This window comes from Lepus europaeus, chromosome 17 (genome assembly GCF_033115175.1).
Source record: "Lepus europaeus isolate LE1 chromosome 17, mLepTim1.pri, whole genome shotgun sequence".
Classification (NCBI taxonomy): domain Eukaryota; kingdom Metazoa; phylum Chordata; class Mammalia; order Lagomorpha; family Leporidae; genus Lepus; species Lepus europaeus.
In genome coordinates, this window is record NC_084843.1 from 8203778 (window position 1) to 8218072 (window position 14295).

A 14295-nucleotide genomic window follows, 5' to 3' on the forward strand; every position below is an offset into this window, starting at 1 on the left:
TTTCCAAGTCTCCTTGATCATAATCTCTGGGCCAGGGCTGTGGAATCTGTACTGTAATGCCCCAGATGGTGCTGGTGCATCCAGGTGCCCCCCAAGCAACCCAGAACTGCCCATGCATTGGTGTGTGCTCGAGCCCAGGGCCTGGCCCCAGGGGACACTTGAGGACTGAGCAGATGGGTGGCCGATATACCCTGGGTGTATACTTACAAAATATCTTCAACTGCAATATCAGAATTGTTGCCATGAGGGGAGAGCATACCTGAGCAGATGACACCGGCGTCCTCATGGTGGCCACAGTTGTGCTCTGACCAGCCCAGGTGGGCGCACTGGCCCAGATAGCTCTCCACCCCAGTGCACTCGAGGTTGTCCAGGAAGATGTCTCCTGACCCAGGGCCAAAGTGAGCCTCGCCGGGGCTAGAAACAGCCCGTCCACATCTAAGCTGCCTGCACACGACCTCGGCTTCGTTCAGGTCCCACAGGTCATCGCACACGGTGCCCCAGGCCTCCTGATGGAGGACCTCCACGCGGCCCGAGCAGCGTCCCGAGCCGTCCACCAGCCGCAGCTCTGGCCAGTCCCCTGCACACAGAGACATGGTGTGTGAGTCCCCAGAGACCCTGCTAGGGTCCATCAGCACCAGCTCTGAGGTGGGTGGGGCAGTGGGAGGACACCCCCTGTCTGGAGCCTTGAGACCTGCTCCTGGCATTTCTCAAAGGCTCCCACCTTGCTGGTCGTGGGGATCTTCTGCCAATTTACTTCCAACAGTATTTGCTGTCTCTCCTGTTAAGCCCTGATGGTGCAGCTATAAGACAAAGAGATGCCTCTGCCCGCGGGGAGCCTGCAGTCCATTTACTGGCCAAACAGAAACACAGTTCAATGCACTGTTCTCCTCTGTGATGGATGTGTTGGAGGGAAAGAACAGAAGGTCACGAAGAGCACAATGGGGCCTGGGTGTTGGTCACGGAGGATCCTTAGAGCCGGGGGAATAGCATTTGCAAAATGACCATGGATGCCAGGTCACCTTGTATACATATCTAATAACTGTGACCTTCACACACAAACACACACTCAAATGCCACCATCTTCACATGTGAAAAGTCCAGATAGGACTTCCTAATGGTCTGCCCAGAGTGGACAACTAGTGAACTTGGAGCTGGAAGGACCCCGGGTCAAGGGCAAAGTCTTGGACAGCAGATGATAAACTCCAGCAACAAACGGCGTGACTGACCTGGATTCTTAGCGAGGGATTCTTCAGCATCTGTTTACAGAAAGAATGAGTAGGTCAGGTGTTTTTTTTTTTTTTTTTTTTTTTTAACTCTCACCAACTGAAGACCTGTGGACTGAAGACCTGTGGCCTGAAGACCTGGGGCAGGCTCAGGTCTGCCCCACGCGGCAGTCTAAGCCAGCTGTGCCCTGCCGTCTGCCTCTTCCCGTGAGTAACTGACTTTAACTGAAGACAAAGGTTTGAATCATAACCTTAAATATGTTTGCTAATCTGATATGGGGAAAATGGTCCCTTTAAATAAAGTAGTACAGGAAGGAGCCTCCTCCATGGGCGTAAAAATCAGCTTCTCTCTGGCTGTTGGTTTGCTTCTGTGTTATGAGAGCAAGGCCGGACAAAGGGTGCACTTGGGATGATTTGACTTAGTGGTTTTGTGGCAGGTGGGTTTCACTTTGGGGGTCTTTGGGGGCACCCCGTATTACAGGCACCCTCAGAACCTCAAAACTTGGGAATGACATATAGCCATGAGGCTGTCACTAGGCATGTTACACGTGCCCCACACACTACGATACCCCAACAGATGCACCAACACACACAATGACATTTGTAAATAGGCACCTCACGTCAAAGTCACAGGTGCCAGGTAGGGACATGCAATGAGGCTGCTGCTCCCAGGGGCACCCTGTGTGGAATCACTCAGATGACAGTGACTGCAGCTGCTGGTTTGCCCAAGATCTCATTGCCAGAAAGGATTACGAAAAGTCAGTGCACAGGTGACTTCTCCTACCTAGCACATGGGTAGGGCTGGAGTATTTTTTAAAACACTGCCATCAGGCCATTCTAACCGGGCACGGGCAGTCACCGATCTCCCTGGTGTTGTGACTCAGTGGGGGAACATGGTGGTCAGAGTTCCCCAAACTGTAGCCCCTTTGCCAGGTACTGTGTGAAGCTGTGCAAAAGATCGCTCCCGTCCCCTTGGCAATCCTGTGAGAGACCAACCAGTCCCCCAGAGGAACCCGGGTTCCAAGAGTGTGTGCGGCCCACTTCTGAGTCTCAGCACCAGCTGTGAGAGCAGGGCTCGGGCCTGCCCCACGCAGGCCGTCTGCCTCTTCCCGTGAGTAACTGACTTCACCAAACTCCGGAAAATCTGCCTAACTAGACGCACACACCTTTGGCGATTCTTCCTACCAAGGCAGAGTAGGACAGCCTTACTCCAGGGGCTGGCAGCTAAGACCTAATATACTTAAAGAAGTTAGGGGGGGATAGGAGAAGTCTTCAGAGAAGTCACCGAAAATGCATATTGTGAAGAAACTCTGCAGAGATTTCAAACATTTTTTGCACTGAAAGAAAAAAATTAAATTCAATTTTCCTATGAGCTTTTTTGCCCTTGCAAGCAAAAAAAAAAAAAAAAAAAATCAAATGTCTCAGGTTAGCGGGTCCTGCCCAAGTCCCTAGATGACTCCGAATGCCAGCAGGGGAGTCCTGCAGCCCTCGGGGATGGCCCCTCGGAGAGGGGAGAGCATACCTGAGCAGATGGCGCTGGCGTCCTCGTGGTGGCCACAGTTGTGCTCCGACCAGCCTGAATGGGTGCACTGGCCCAGGTAGCGCTCCACCCCGGCGCACTGAAGGTTGTCCAGGAAGATGTCTCCTGAGCCCGGGCCAAACTGGGCCTTCCCAAGGGCAGACACGGCCCGGCCACAGCCCAGCTGCCTGCACACGACCTCAGCTTCGTTCAGGTCCCACAGGTCATCACACACGGTACCCCAGGCTCCCTGGTGGAAGACCTCCACGCGTCCCGAGCACCGGCCGGAGCCGCCCACCAGCCGCAGCTCCGGCCAGTCCCCTGCAGACAGAGATGAGGTGACCGTTGTCCTCTGGATGCCTGCACCCTTCCCATGGGTTGGCTGAGCTCCTACCCCCATCCTACTCTTGCAGGTGGAGCACCTGGTAGGGTCAGCCAGCCGGTCAGCCTCTGAGCTGGAAGCTAAGTAATTCATGTTACAAATGACGTTCAATGTACAAAGTTCATGAACTGAGTTCCTATTTTGCCAGAGGTATGGCCAATCTATTCTGGCTAAGCCCAGAGAAGCATGCCAAGTAACGTGCGCAGCGATTGGTGATGCTATGAAGCACTCTCGAGTGTCTGTGCGTTCATCTTCACCCCACAGGGCTCAGGAAGATGAACAGAAAGGATTCGTACCCATAGGGCAATTCCAGCTCTAAGGGAGCAGAAAGCTGGAGCATCAGAGTGCTTCAGCCCAGGTCTGCAGGCTCCAACACTCGCCACTTCCCCCCCTGCCCATCTATCTCCCTGGCCCTGGAGTAGCTCTGCCAAGGCCCCCGGGGAGGCGCCCCGGGAGGTGGAGAATTTGCAGGAGGTGGGGTCTGCTGGGAGATCCGCTCAGAGGAGAGCTCTTGGGACGGTTGTTACAAAAGCCTGCGTTTGGGCCCAGCCAGTCTTTCTGCTTCCTGGCTGACCACGTGATCCTTCCCGCACACATGTTTCTGCCGTTCACTGGGGGCCCTGGTCAGAGCCTGCATCACGCCATTCGGACATTCAGCCTCCAAATGTGAGCCAAATACACAGCCCTTTCTTTTTTTCTTTCTTTTTTTTTTTTTTTTTTTTTTTTTTTGACAGGCAGAGTGGACAGTGAGAGAGAGAGAGACAGAGAGAAAGGTCTTCCTTTTTGCCGTTGGTTCACCCTCCAATGGCCGCTGCGGCCGGTGCACCACGCTGATCCGAAGGCAGGAGCCAGGTGCTTCTCCTGGTCTCCCATGGGGTGCAGGGCCCAAGCACTTGGGCCATCCTCCACTGCACTCCTGACAGCCCTTTCCTTCAACTCGTGAATTCCGTTATAGGAAGCAAAAGTTGACTAAGACAGGCTCTGACACCCACTCAGTTTAAAAGAGTCTACTGGGGCTGGGGTTGTGGTGCAGCGGGTTAAGCTGCCACCTGAGATGCCCATATCAGAGCTCTGGTTCAAGTCCTGGCTGCTCCATTTCTGATCCAGCTTCCTGCTAAAGCACCCAGGAAGCCAATGGAAGATGGCTAAGTGCTTGGGCACCTGCCACGCACAGGAGACCTGGATGGAGTTCCTGGCTCCTGGCTTCAGCCACTGCAACTGTTTTGGGAGTGAATCAGTGGTTGGAAGATCTCCTTTTGTCTCTCTGTCTCTCCCCTTCTCTGAAACTCTGCCTTTCACATAAATAAATAAATCTTTAGGAAAAAAGAAGCCTGTTAGTGATGGAGATGCAGAGCTAACTGGGGCTGGGACTGGCATTAGAAGAAAAGCGAGGATTCCCTGGGTGCTTTGAGGACTCCGAAAGGCACTGAGAAAATCAAATTCATGTAGCATAATCCTGGGATGCTACAGTCAAGAGGTCGCAGGAGTCTCGGATACCCCTAGAGGCTTGGGTAGAGTCAGCTGGTCGTGAACTCTTTGCCATGGTCTAGTCGCTGTGCATGAAATGGGCACAGACAGACACTGGAAGGAAAGGAAACGCTTGGATGCCTTCCGCAGCTTACCTGGCCTTGCGGTTATTGTCTGGGGTGTCGCTGTCGGGATCACTGTGGGTACAAGAAGACAACAGCCTTCAATGGAAAGATAGGCCGATGTGGGCAAGCCAGGGACGGCATTCTGGGACTAGCATCCGTGAAACGCCAAGATTCTAGCTGAGCCTCTTCTGTTCACTTCTACAGTAAACGACCTGCCAAATCAAACTCCCTCAATGTTTCTCAGGTGAGTGGGGTCCAGCAGAAGTAAGATCCTCCTGCCCTGTCGCTGGCAGCATCACCGTATTTAAATTGTGCTGTTCTGTGCTAACTGCAAACATTCACAGCCAGCGCCCTTTGGGAAAACACCATTTCTCCTGCTTGCATCTTGCTAACTTTGCCTAAAGGTGGACTATCTGACTAGGTGCCTCTCAGTGTCTGATCAAAGCTAGGAATTAGAAGGCCAAGTTGACAACCGTCTAGGCACAGTGGCCAGGCTGTTGGTAGGTGTGACTTGGTTTCAGTGTGAATCGGCATCACACGTGTGCAAAACCACCCACACAGAATCTCTCAGCCACGGGAGATCTATACAGGGACTGGCAAACAGATGAAGAGGTCGGACAATGACAGTAGAAAGTACCGGGAGTGCGGACAGAGGAAGAAACACGAACAGGAGTGAGGATCAAGCAACCTCGTGGAAGGGGACTCACCGGTCAGACGCGGGGTCTGGGACTCGGCTTCTGCAAGCACAAGGAAACCAGCACCCGTCACGGCTCGGCACCAGTGACGGCGAGTTTGGACCCAGACATTCCCTGTTTCAGAGCACAGGTCCCGGGCTTCTCCGTGAGTCACCCTGGCACCTGCTGAAAGTACTAGGGGCTGTTCTGAAGCACGGATTGGACAAGGTAGATGCTCATCACCCGTGGTCTGTGAGCCCCACCTGCTTTCTCTTGGTGGCAAATAGGGCAGGGCCTTGGATAACCACCAAACCGCTCAAGCCTCACTGTCTTCGTCTGTGAAAGGGAACAACCATGGTTTTGTGGGAAGAGAACACGTGCAAGGTGCTTAACATGCTGCCTGGACAGAACAGACCTTCAACAAACATCAGCTGTTGTTCCACTGAGCATTCTGGGCTGTGGTGCTCTTGTTGATGATAAACCTGGGTACCCTATGGTCATCAGGAAGTCCTGCATCGCCTCTGGCCGTCTCCCTGGTCACACATTTTACATCTCTCGTTGTTCCCTCACCCAATGCTCTCTCTACTCATGGCCCAGCCAACTGTTGTCCCCGGTGCTTCTTTACCAATGGTAGCCTCCATTGCTGTCTCCCCTCCAATCTTTTGCTGAGACGCTGGCACATGTCAACTGGCATGTTCTAGCATGTTCTAACTGTTCTACATGTTTGCCTTAATCTAGTGTGTGTGTTTGTTTGTCCTCTACTTGTACGCCCTCCAGGTGTGCACGAGTCTCTCGTCGGGTCCCTAGCCTTGCACTAGCCTCAGAGTGCATCAGGAATGACTCCGGAATGAGCCAACTGCAGTGAGAACTTCATGCGAAACAAAAAAGCCCCCGGGGAGGCTGCGATGATCATGAATTCATGACACACCACCACTCTGCTAAATGCCTGCCTTGCAGCCTTGCGTGCAGCTCTCACAATAAACCTTGCACGTAAGACTCTCCTGTCGTCCTCATTACACCGGGAGAGGGATTGAGGTTGGGAAGGGTCAAGTTGCTTGGCCTGTATCACAGAGCAAGCCGGGACTGCAGCCAGCGCCCCAGCAGAGAGCGCAGCCTTAACCTCCCTTCTCACCTTTGGCTGCAGAGTAATAATAAGCAACAAAGTTTTTCCCGATGTTGTTGACGCTCCTGAAGTAGACCAGGGTCATGGAGCTGGAGGAGGACACGTAGGTGAGGTAGGAACCGGAGCAGCTCCTGCCCAGGGACTTTGCTGAGGACGCAGGGCCGTCCAGGATCTCAAAATACTCATTGGTGCAGTCGAGGCTGGGGGGGCAAACGGAAGACGCCTCTTAGTCTCTGCATCAGGGCTCTGGGCGGGGGGTGCTGTGGGACAGATGCTTCATTTTGTCACTGTGCAGAGGCCGGGGACAGGTGCAGAGCCTGAGTGCTGAAGACACAGATTCCTTCTGTCCCACGTCCCCTCTGTGCCGGCCACTGCCTGTACCCGGAGGAGGAAAGTGGAGGCTGGCATGGGTGCACCTGTGCTGTGGGGCACCTGGCAGCCAAGAGCCCAGGACCAGGCAGATCAAGGCAATATCAGTGTCCTGGTGATCTGGGGCCAGCAGAGGGAGAAGCTGCTTGATGGTGCTTGGGCCTGGCGCCACGACCTGGCTGCCGGCTCCAAACACCCCGTGTGCAAGGGTCTGGCAGCTAGCCTGCCTGGAGGGAGCAGAGCTGCCCAGCGTCCTCTGCAGGATCATTTCCTTCCGTAGCTCTGGTTTTCCACTGGGATGTCCTGTCCAGGTTTCACTCTTTCTGTGGCTTGAGCTGATGAGCATCTGTTTCAAGCCAAATTTCAGTTAAGCAAAATGTAAGAGTAAAAATTTCCATAGATCGTCCACCCATGAATGATATCCACCTTGACTATTTACAATATTATGACTTCAAATTTCCTGATTGATTTCATCTGTATACTCTGAAATCTACATCTTTAACCAGCTGGTCAGGACACACACGCTTGGTCTGTCTGTCTGTCTCTCTCCCTCTTGCTCTCACTCTCACTCTCCTTTTCTCTTTTTCATATACACATACATCTATCAAGACTGAAATAATTTTAATTAAAAATTCATGGAAGCACATAAAAATCAATGTATTCCTACATACCAGTAACAAACACGAAAGCTGAAGACAGTATCATTCACAATCATCCCAACAGCGACAAGAAACCCTTACCCACAAATCTAACAAAACATGTACTGAATTTGTACATAAACAGCTAATATAAAAATCAACACCAAATGCTCTCTCATATGTTCTGGGGAGAAATGTAGGATGATGGTCACTTGGGTAAGGGGTTTCCTTGTGGTAATGAAACAGCATCTAGAATGTGACGGTGGCTTCATGAATCTATAGCTGGGATAAAGATGCATCGGACAACCGCATACAAACGAATGCTCACAAAAACTGGCGTGGTCCGGCAGAACAGGGAAGTCGCTGCTGGAGACCCGCGTGCCGAATCAGAGTGCCTGATTTAAATCCTGGCTCTCTGGTTCTGATCCATTTCCTGCCAATGTGCAGCCAGGGAGCCAACAGAAGAAAGCTCAAGCACTTGGGTCCCTGAGCCCTCGTGGAAGACCCGGACTGAGTTCTAGACTCCTGGCTTTGTCCTGACCCAGCCCTGGCTGTTACGTGCACTTGGGGAGTGAAGCAGCGAACAGAAGACCTCTGTCTTTCTGTCTGTCTGTCTCTGTCTCTCTACCTTTCAAACAGAATGAAAATCAATAAAAGTTGTTAAAACACAGTGAAAAAGATACAACATATGAGGCAGTCTTCAAAAAGTTCATCGAAAATGCATCTGAAAAAACTGTACATGCATTTCAAAAACATTTCTGCCAAAATGAACTTTTTCTTTTTTTAAAAAAAGATATTCATTTATTTTGAAAGGCAGAGTTAAAAGAGAGAGAGGGAGAGACAGAGGCTTTTCCATCCACTGGTTCACCAAATGGTGCAACAGCTAGGGCTGGGCCAGGCTGAAGCCAGGAGCTTCATCTGAGTCTCCCATTGAGTGCAGGGGCCCAAGCCTGCTTTCCCAGGTGCGTTAGCGGGAGCTGGATTGGAAGAGGAGCAGCTGGGACTCGAACCAGCACCCAGACCCACTATGGGACAGCGCCAGCTCCTGAACTAATCTTTACACTCCCTTCCCCACAAACGTCTTGAAGCGCCCTCATATGCAGTCAACAGAGCTGTAACCACTGTCCACTTCCTGGCTTTGGCATTGTTCTGCCACCCCTGGGGGGACGCTTGCTTGGGGGGGGATGCAGGGCTCATCACACTTGCAACTTCCTGTGGGTCTCTTGTTTCAAAATGCAAAGACGACACATTCGGGAAGGACTCATGGGGATCAATGGCGGGGCCTTCAGCGTCGCCACGGGCATCAGCCATGCTCTTGGATCAAGGACCAGGGCATTGAACTGCACCGCGCTGGTCCAAACGCGCTCGGGACCCACCTGAGATGTGGGAACGCCAGCCGGACCTGGTCGGAGGCGTTGGCCTTGATCTCCCACACGCAGGTGATGTTGTCGTGCAGCGCCGTGCGTGGAGGGTTCCTGATGGCTCCGGATGAGTTGGTGATGACGCCGCCACACTGAGGTTTCTCTAAGCGCAGAAGGATGCTCAGAATTTCAGGTTCTTCCATTGTTCGGTTCACTAATGTCCTCTTTCACACCTATTTTTCCTTTACACTCCCCCCCCCCCCAAATAGTCTTGTTGGTCATTACTCTGTGGGAACGTCTTAGGGTGTAGCAAAGGCATGAACTAGTCTAGAATGTCTTGTAAGGCTGGGAAACTGGGGCATGGACATGTCTGAAGTTTGAGAGTCTCCACGGGCGTGGGCCGGTGGGGAAGAGCTGTCACCTAACCCCGGCCAGCATCCTTCCCTCTGCCCCGCTCGATCCCGTAGGTCATCACAAGTCAGAGCAAAGCTCTGCTTCTGTTTTCTCAATCAAGGCTGAACCAACGTGGTGGAGCCTCCGGGTACACGAGTGTGACTGGGCCCCATCCTCCATCAGTTGTAATTTATTAAAATTACATTCTTAAAAATCCACGATTAAGCAGAAATAAGTTGCCCTGACTCATACTCCCCCTCCGTGCCCCTAACACTGCTAACATCTTGTGTCCACCCTCCTGCTTCTCCATCTATTTGTCTGTCTTTCCATTCTGCAATACTCAGTTCAAAATTAAAGGTGATCCAGGGGCTGGGGAGACGGCTGGCGTTTCTCCCTCAGATCTCCTGGCTGTGTGAGGATCAGCCCTGCACGGGGTTGGCCCTGCTCAGCCAGCTGTGGCTCTCCTCCAGGCACCAGTCTCCAGGCATCAGTATTGCTTTAGCCCTGTGTCTCCAGTGCTCAGGAAAGTTCAATGGCGTCCGGAAGCCCAGCGCATAGACAAGAGCAAAGCGAAACAATGGGAGATGGAAAGGAAGTGTGAGATTGTCAAGCTGGAGAAGAAAAGCCTGCCCTCTGGTGGCAGCTCTCTGAGACTGCGGCCTGAGGCACCACCTTGGCCACACCCCCGTGTTAATGGCCACACCCACCACATCTGCCCGTCACCATGGGAGCCCAGGAGGGCAGGACCAGAAGGCTGGTGCCGTTCCATTGTGTGCACTTCCTTCACTGACTGAATAGAAATGAATTAAATTGAATAGAAACCACATAGAATTGAATAGAAACCACAAATCCGGTGGCCTTCATTACTGGGCTACCACCCAGGACCCAGGTTCAGAGGGGCGGCTCTAGGCAGAGCAGCCTCTTTGGCACAATTTCCTTGGAGAATCAGTTCAGAGCTTGAGCTGGAAAATGGCAATCAGGGCAGCTAAGGTTGCAAACGTCTCACCTGGAGCCGCCGTTCCCACTGGGGCAGCCGACAGCAGACCTGCCGAACACACAAGGGCACGCATGTGGAAATCGGCGGGCACCGAGGCCCACCCCTGCCTGCGCGTGAGAATCCCAAGGAGCCTTCCGGGCCCTTCTCAGAACTACTGATCTGAGCAGGAGGGGACAGGAAGCGTGGGTCTGTATTCCTTCCAGACTTTGACACACTGGTCTCTCGGTCACATGGGATACTTGCTAAGTTGGTTAGGAAAGCTAAAGACATGAAACCTCGGTTCCCGGAGCCTCTTCCAGGGACCTGGATTGAGACTGATGAGGTCATGATGCCACAGGAAGGAATTCCACTTCCCTGACCCTTTGACCTGGCACTGCTCAGAGACGCTGAGTCAGGCCCTGAAGGCCCCCCTCCACGCCCCCAACACCTCTGCCCCCAGCAACCCGTAGCTTGGTGTTTCCCACTGGAGATGGTCTCCCCGGGCCTAACCATTCCCTCTCCCTGGAACTGACAGTCCACGAGGGGATGTGAATGAAACGCGACGCCTTGTCAGACCAGTTCTATCCTTAGCTCACTCCAACTGACAGCTGGCTAAGTGCAGGGCATCACGGGACCTAGGGGCCCGATGAAGACATGGCACAGGCGTGGAAAACTCTGGGTGTTGGGGTAGGGAGAGGCTGGGAAAGCCAACGGCAATGGACACTCTGTAGGTCCAGGGCTGCCCCAGGAACAAGGCAGAGGCAAGGAGCAGGGGGTGGAAACTAAATGGGCCCACCTGGACCTTGTCCAGATCTGGCTCACTGACCCTTCACCCCGTGCAGGGAAACTCTTAGCCAACTCGCCTAACTCAACCCCACCCCCCCACCCCGCTCTCAGAACTGACAAACCAGAGTTCTCTCCAGATGTCTGAGGCATCAAGAATCTGTCTGCTGTGTGAAAAGTGCAGGGGGATAGGAGGAGAGGTGGGGAGGGAGGCCGGGTGGGTGCTTCCCCACTGCTCAGTCGCTCCAGTGGCTTGGAGAGAAACACACAGCCAGCTTCCAGCAGAACTTCTTGTCGACAAACTTCCCTACCTGGTGGTGTGTCAGGGGAGTAGTCGGCATCTGTGAGTGAGAGACGAAAGCGCCTGCCGTGAGCATCCTAGCCATTCCTTGTCAGTGGTCATTTTTACACCAATGGAAGGACGTTCCCTTGGGAAGAGCCAAGGGCGGGCTCTGCCCGGGAGGGGAGAGGGTTACCTGCGCAGATCACACCGGCGTCTTCCCCGTGAGCACAGTTGTGGGAGAACCAGCCGACGTGTGAGCATCCCTCGAGGTGCGGCTCCTCTCCCAGGCAGCGCACATTGTCCAGGAGGATCTTTCCAGAACCTTCCCCAAAGTGTGCCTCCCCGGGGGCTGCGATGGCCCCGCCACACCCCAGCTGCCTGCACACGACGTTGGCTTCTGGGAGGCCCCACAGGTCGTCACACACAGTGCCCCAGCCTCCCTGGTAGAAGAGTTCCACGCGGCCGGCACAACTCCCACGGCTGCCAGCCAGGCGCACAGGGGCCCAACTTCCTGGGAAAGAAAGGGTGTCAGGGTAATGACGACTCCTCTGCGGGCAGCGGACTGGGCTGTTGTCCACGCAGCCCAGCTCTCTGTCCTCACTTCCCCAGGACTCTGTCACCCCTATGCTGCTGCTCCGGGGGTCCCCACATCATTCCCCAGACACAGCCTTTCCAAGGAGCCTGCAATGTCCTCCTTCCTCCCATTCCACTTTAAGGCTGCTTGCCTGGGCTGGCTTCCCACAAACACAGTCATGGTTCTCCCCTCAATCCCCCCACTTTCCAATATGGCGCTGTGGCCCCTCCCATCAAGAGATCCAGCTTATCTTTCCACCCCTGTTCTAAGCCAGAGGCAGAAGTAATGGCTGCACCCCTGCAGGGCTTGGCGTTGAGACAGGCGTCAGCTGCTCCCTGGGACTCTGGGAATGTGAGGCAGCCAAGTCTGAGCTGGTCTGCTGGGTGACAAAAGGCTCATGGCCTTGTCACCTCTGTCACCTCAAGAGAGCTACTCCCAGGCTCGTGAGGGAGGCCATCCTAGAAACAGTGAGACCCACCCAGGGTCAGACATGTCTACGTGACCTTTTGAGAGCTGAATGCAAGACATAGAACTTCACGTTTTAACCAACTTTTTGCACCACTCTTAAAAGTGTGAAGCTTGACCTCAAAACCACTTGCTACCGAGAAATGAAACAGACACCAAAGTTTGCAGAATGAACTAAACCACGGCTCACAAAGCAGATTAAACTGTACACAACCATGACGCTCAAGACAATGAAAAGAGCTTTATAGACCCACGGATTCCATGAAAAGGCTGTCAACATGCTGGTTTTTTTTTTTTAACCCAAGGGCCTTTGTTTCAAAGACAGTGCCACTAGCTGTTCTAGCAACTCACCAGCTTATAATTCTAGCCAGCACTGCCATGCTGAAAACGGGGGTGTTGGCTGAAAAACTGGCAGTAGAGCTTATGATTTTTCCACACCCACAGCAGGAAATTTATTCCCCGGAGAAATTAAGTCGCCAGGGTCCAGTGTCAGACACCCGGTGAGCTGAGTGGGCAGGGAGACCCTGATGTGTTTGCTGTCTCCTGCTCTGCTCTTGGAAAACCAGCGCCAGCTCTAGCCGTTCACTGCCCTGGCTCTGCTGCACCTGGGTCCTGGATGCAAACAGCAGCGAGCCTAAGAGGTTTAAAGTCAAATCAATAGAAAAAACAGGACAGCACCAAGAGCAGAAGGCGGCTTTGGACAGAAAGCTATGATAAATGTATCGACAAAGATGGAGAAGGCACCACGTCTGTGAAACAAGAACAAGAAGCTATGAAAAAGGAAGTCAGGTCACAAGAAAGTGTTCCTGGAAAGTAAAAAGGAAAATGGCTGAAAAACTTTTTAAAAATTAACAAAAACTTGGAAGATAATCATGAAAACAACTTGAATATACAGCAAAAGGTCATAAGTATGCAAAAGTAAAGACAAAAAAGTCACAAACAACATAGGAAATTCAACATCTGCCTAAAGATTTACAGAGGGGGAGGACAGACTCAGAAAGGAGAACTTGGCCAAATAAACAACCCAGAGCAGCAGCAAGGGCTGATGGACCCGTGTCTCCGTGACGAGTCTTCGAAGGTTCATGGAAAACATGCATTATAAAAAAATGCACGGATTTCAATTTTTATGCTGAAATAAACATTGTTTGATTACATTTTCCACAAAGTGTTTGGACTATCTCTTAGAGTAAAAGCTTAAACTGAGTGAAAAAGGTCTCAGAGCAAGGGACATCATCACAGAGGCTCAAAGCGTAGAAACAGCTGATCCCGAAAAGCTTCAGAGAAAACCCAAACAGGCAAAGACTGTGAAAGACGTCGGGCTCAGGAACTTCCACACTGAGGGTTTGATTGACCTGGGTCTTAGCAACGAGGGTCGTTAGCAACTTCCCTTCTTCTAATATCGTGTCCCCAAAATGAAGTGAGCTAAGTAGGTTTGGTGTCAGAGAGATACAGGTCAACTCATTCTAGGCAAATTAATGTTTCTATGGCTCATTATGTAAGAAACAAGGACACAGCGAGGGGGACTTCACTTGGGGGTTTGTGTCAGAATGGATGGAAGTGCTAATAACGTGAAAATGTCAGATGCCCTGCTTACCCTGTTATGGTAGTCCCATGCTGGCTCCCACCCCCATTTCCCCAAGCACTTACCTGCCATGGGGGTGGGCATGGATTGCAGGGCCACGGGCTCTGTTGTGGGTGTGCTTACAGGCAATCCGTCACCTGCCACAGGGACAAACAGACGCATCTCTTTCTAAGTATAAACCTGAAAGCATTGTCCATTGAGAATCTCATACTCCAAACCATAGAGGAGGACAGCTCGGGGCCGACTCCCAGGTTTCCTGGCCGGGGCCTTGATGTACCTGCACCTTAGTAATTCGACTTGCAAGAACGCTCTCCTCCCCATAGCCCGAAGGTAGCCTGGGATGGTGTTGTCCCCGGGC

At 52.6% G+C, this 14295-nt stretch overlaps 1 protein-coding gene across 1 annotated transcript in view; it reads right to left on the reverse strand.

Annotated features, from left to right (window-relative positions):
* LOC133776329 (deleted in malignant brain tumors 1 protein-like) overlaps window positions 1-14009 on the reverse strand; it is a 66234-nt gene extending 52225 nt beyond the window's left edge. The window contains exons 1-9 of the mRNA XM_062215177.1: window positions 14003-14009; window positions 11510-11827; window positions 11345-11374; window positions 8897-9044; window positions 6523-6713; window positions 5424-5453; window positions 2746-3063; window positions 1227-1256; window positions 260-577 (exon numbers count right to left, since the gene is read on the reverse strand). Of these exons, the coding sequence (XP_062071161.1) occupies window positions 260-577; window positions 1227-1256; window positions 2746-3063; window positions 5424-5453; window positions 6523-6713; window positions 8897-9044; window positions 11345-11374; window positions 11510-11827; window positions 14003-14009 (1390 nt within the window). The remainder of the gene's footprint in view (window positions 1-259; window positions 578-1226; window positions 1257-2745; window positions 3064-5423; window positions 5454-6522; window positions 6714-8896; window positions 9045-11344; window positions 11375-11509; window positions 11828-14002) is intronic.
* Between the last annotated feature and the right edge of the window lie 286 nt (window positions 14010-14295).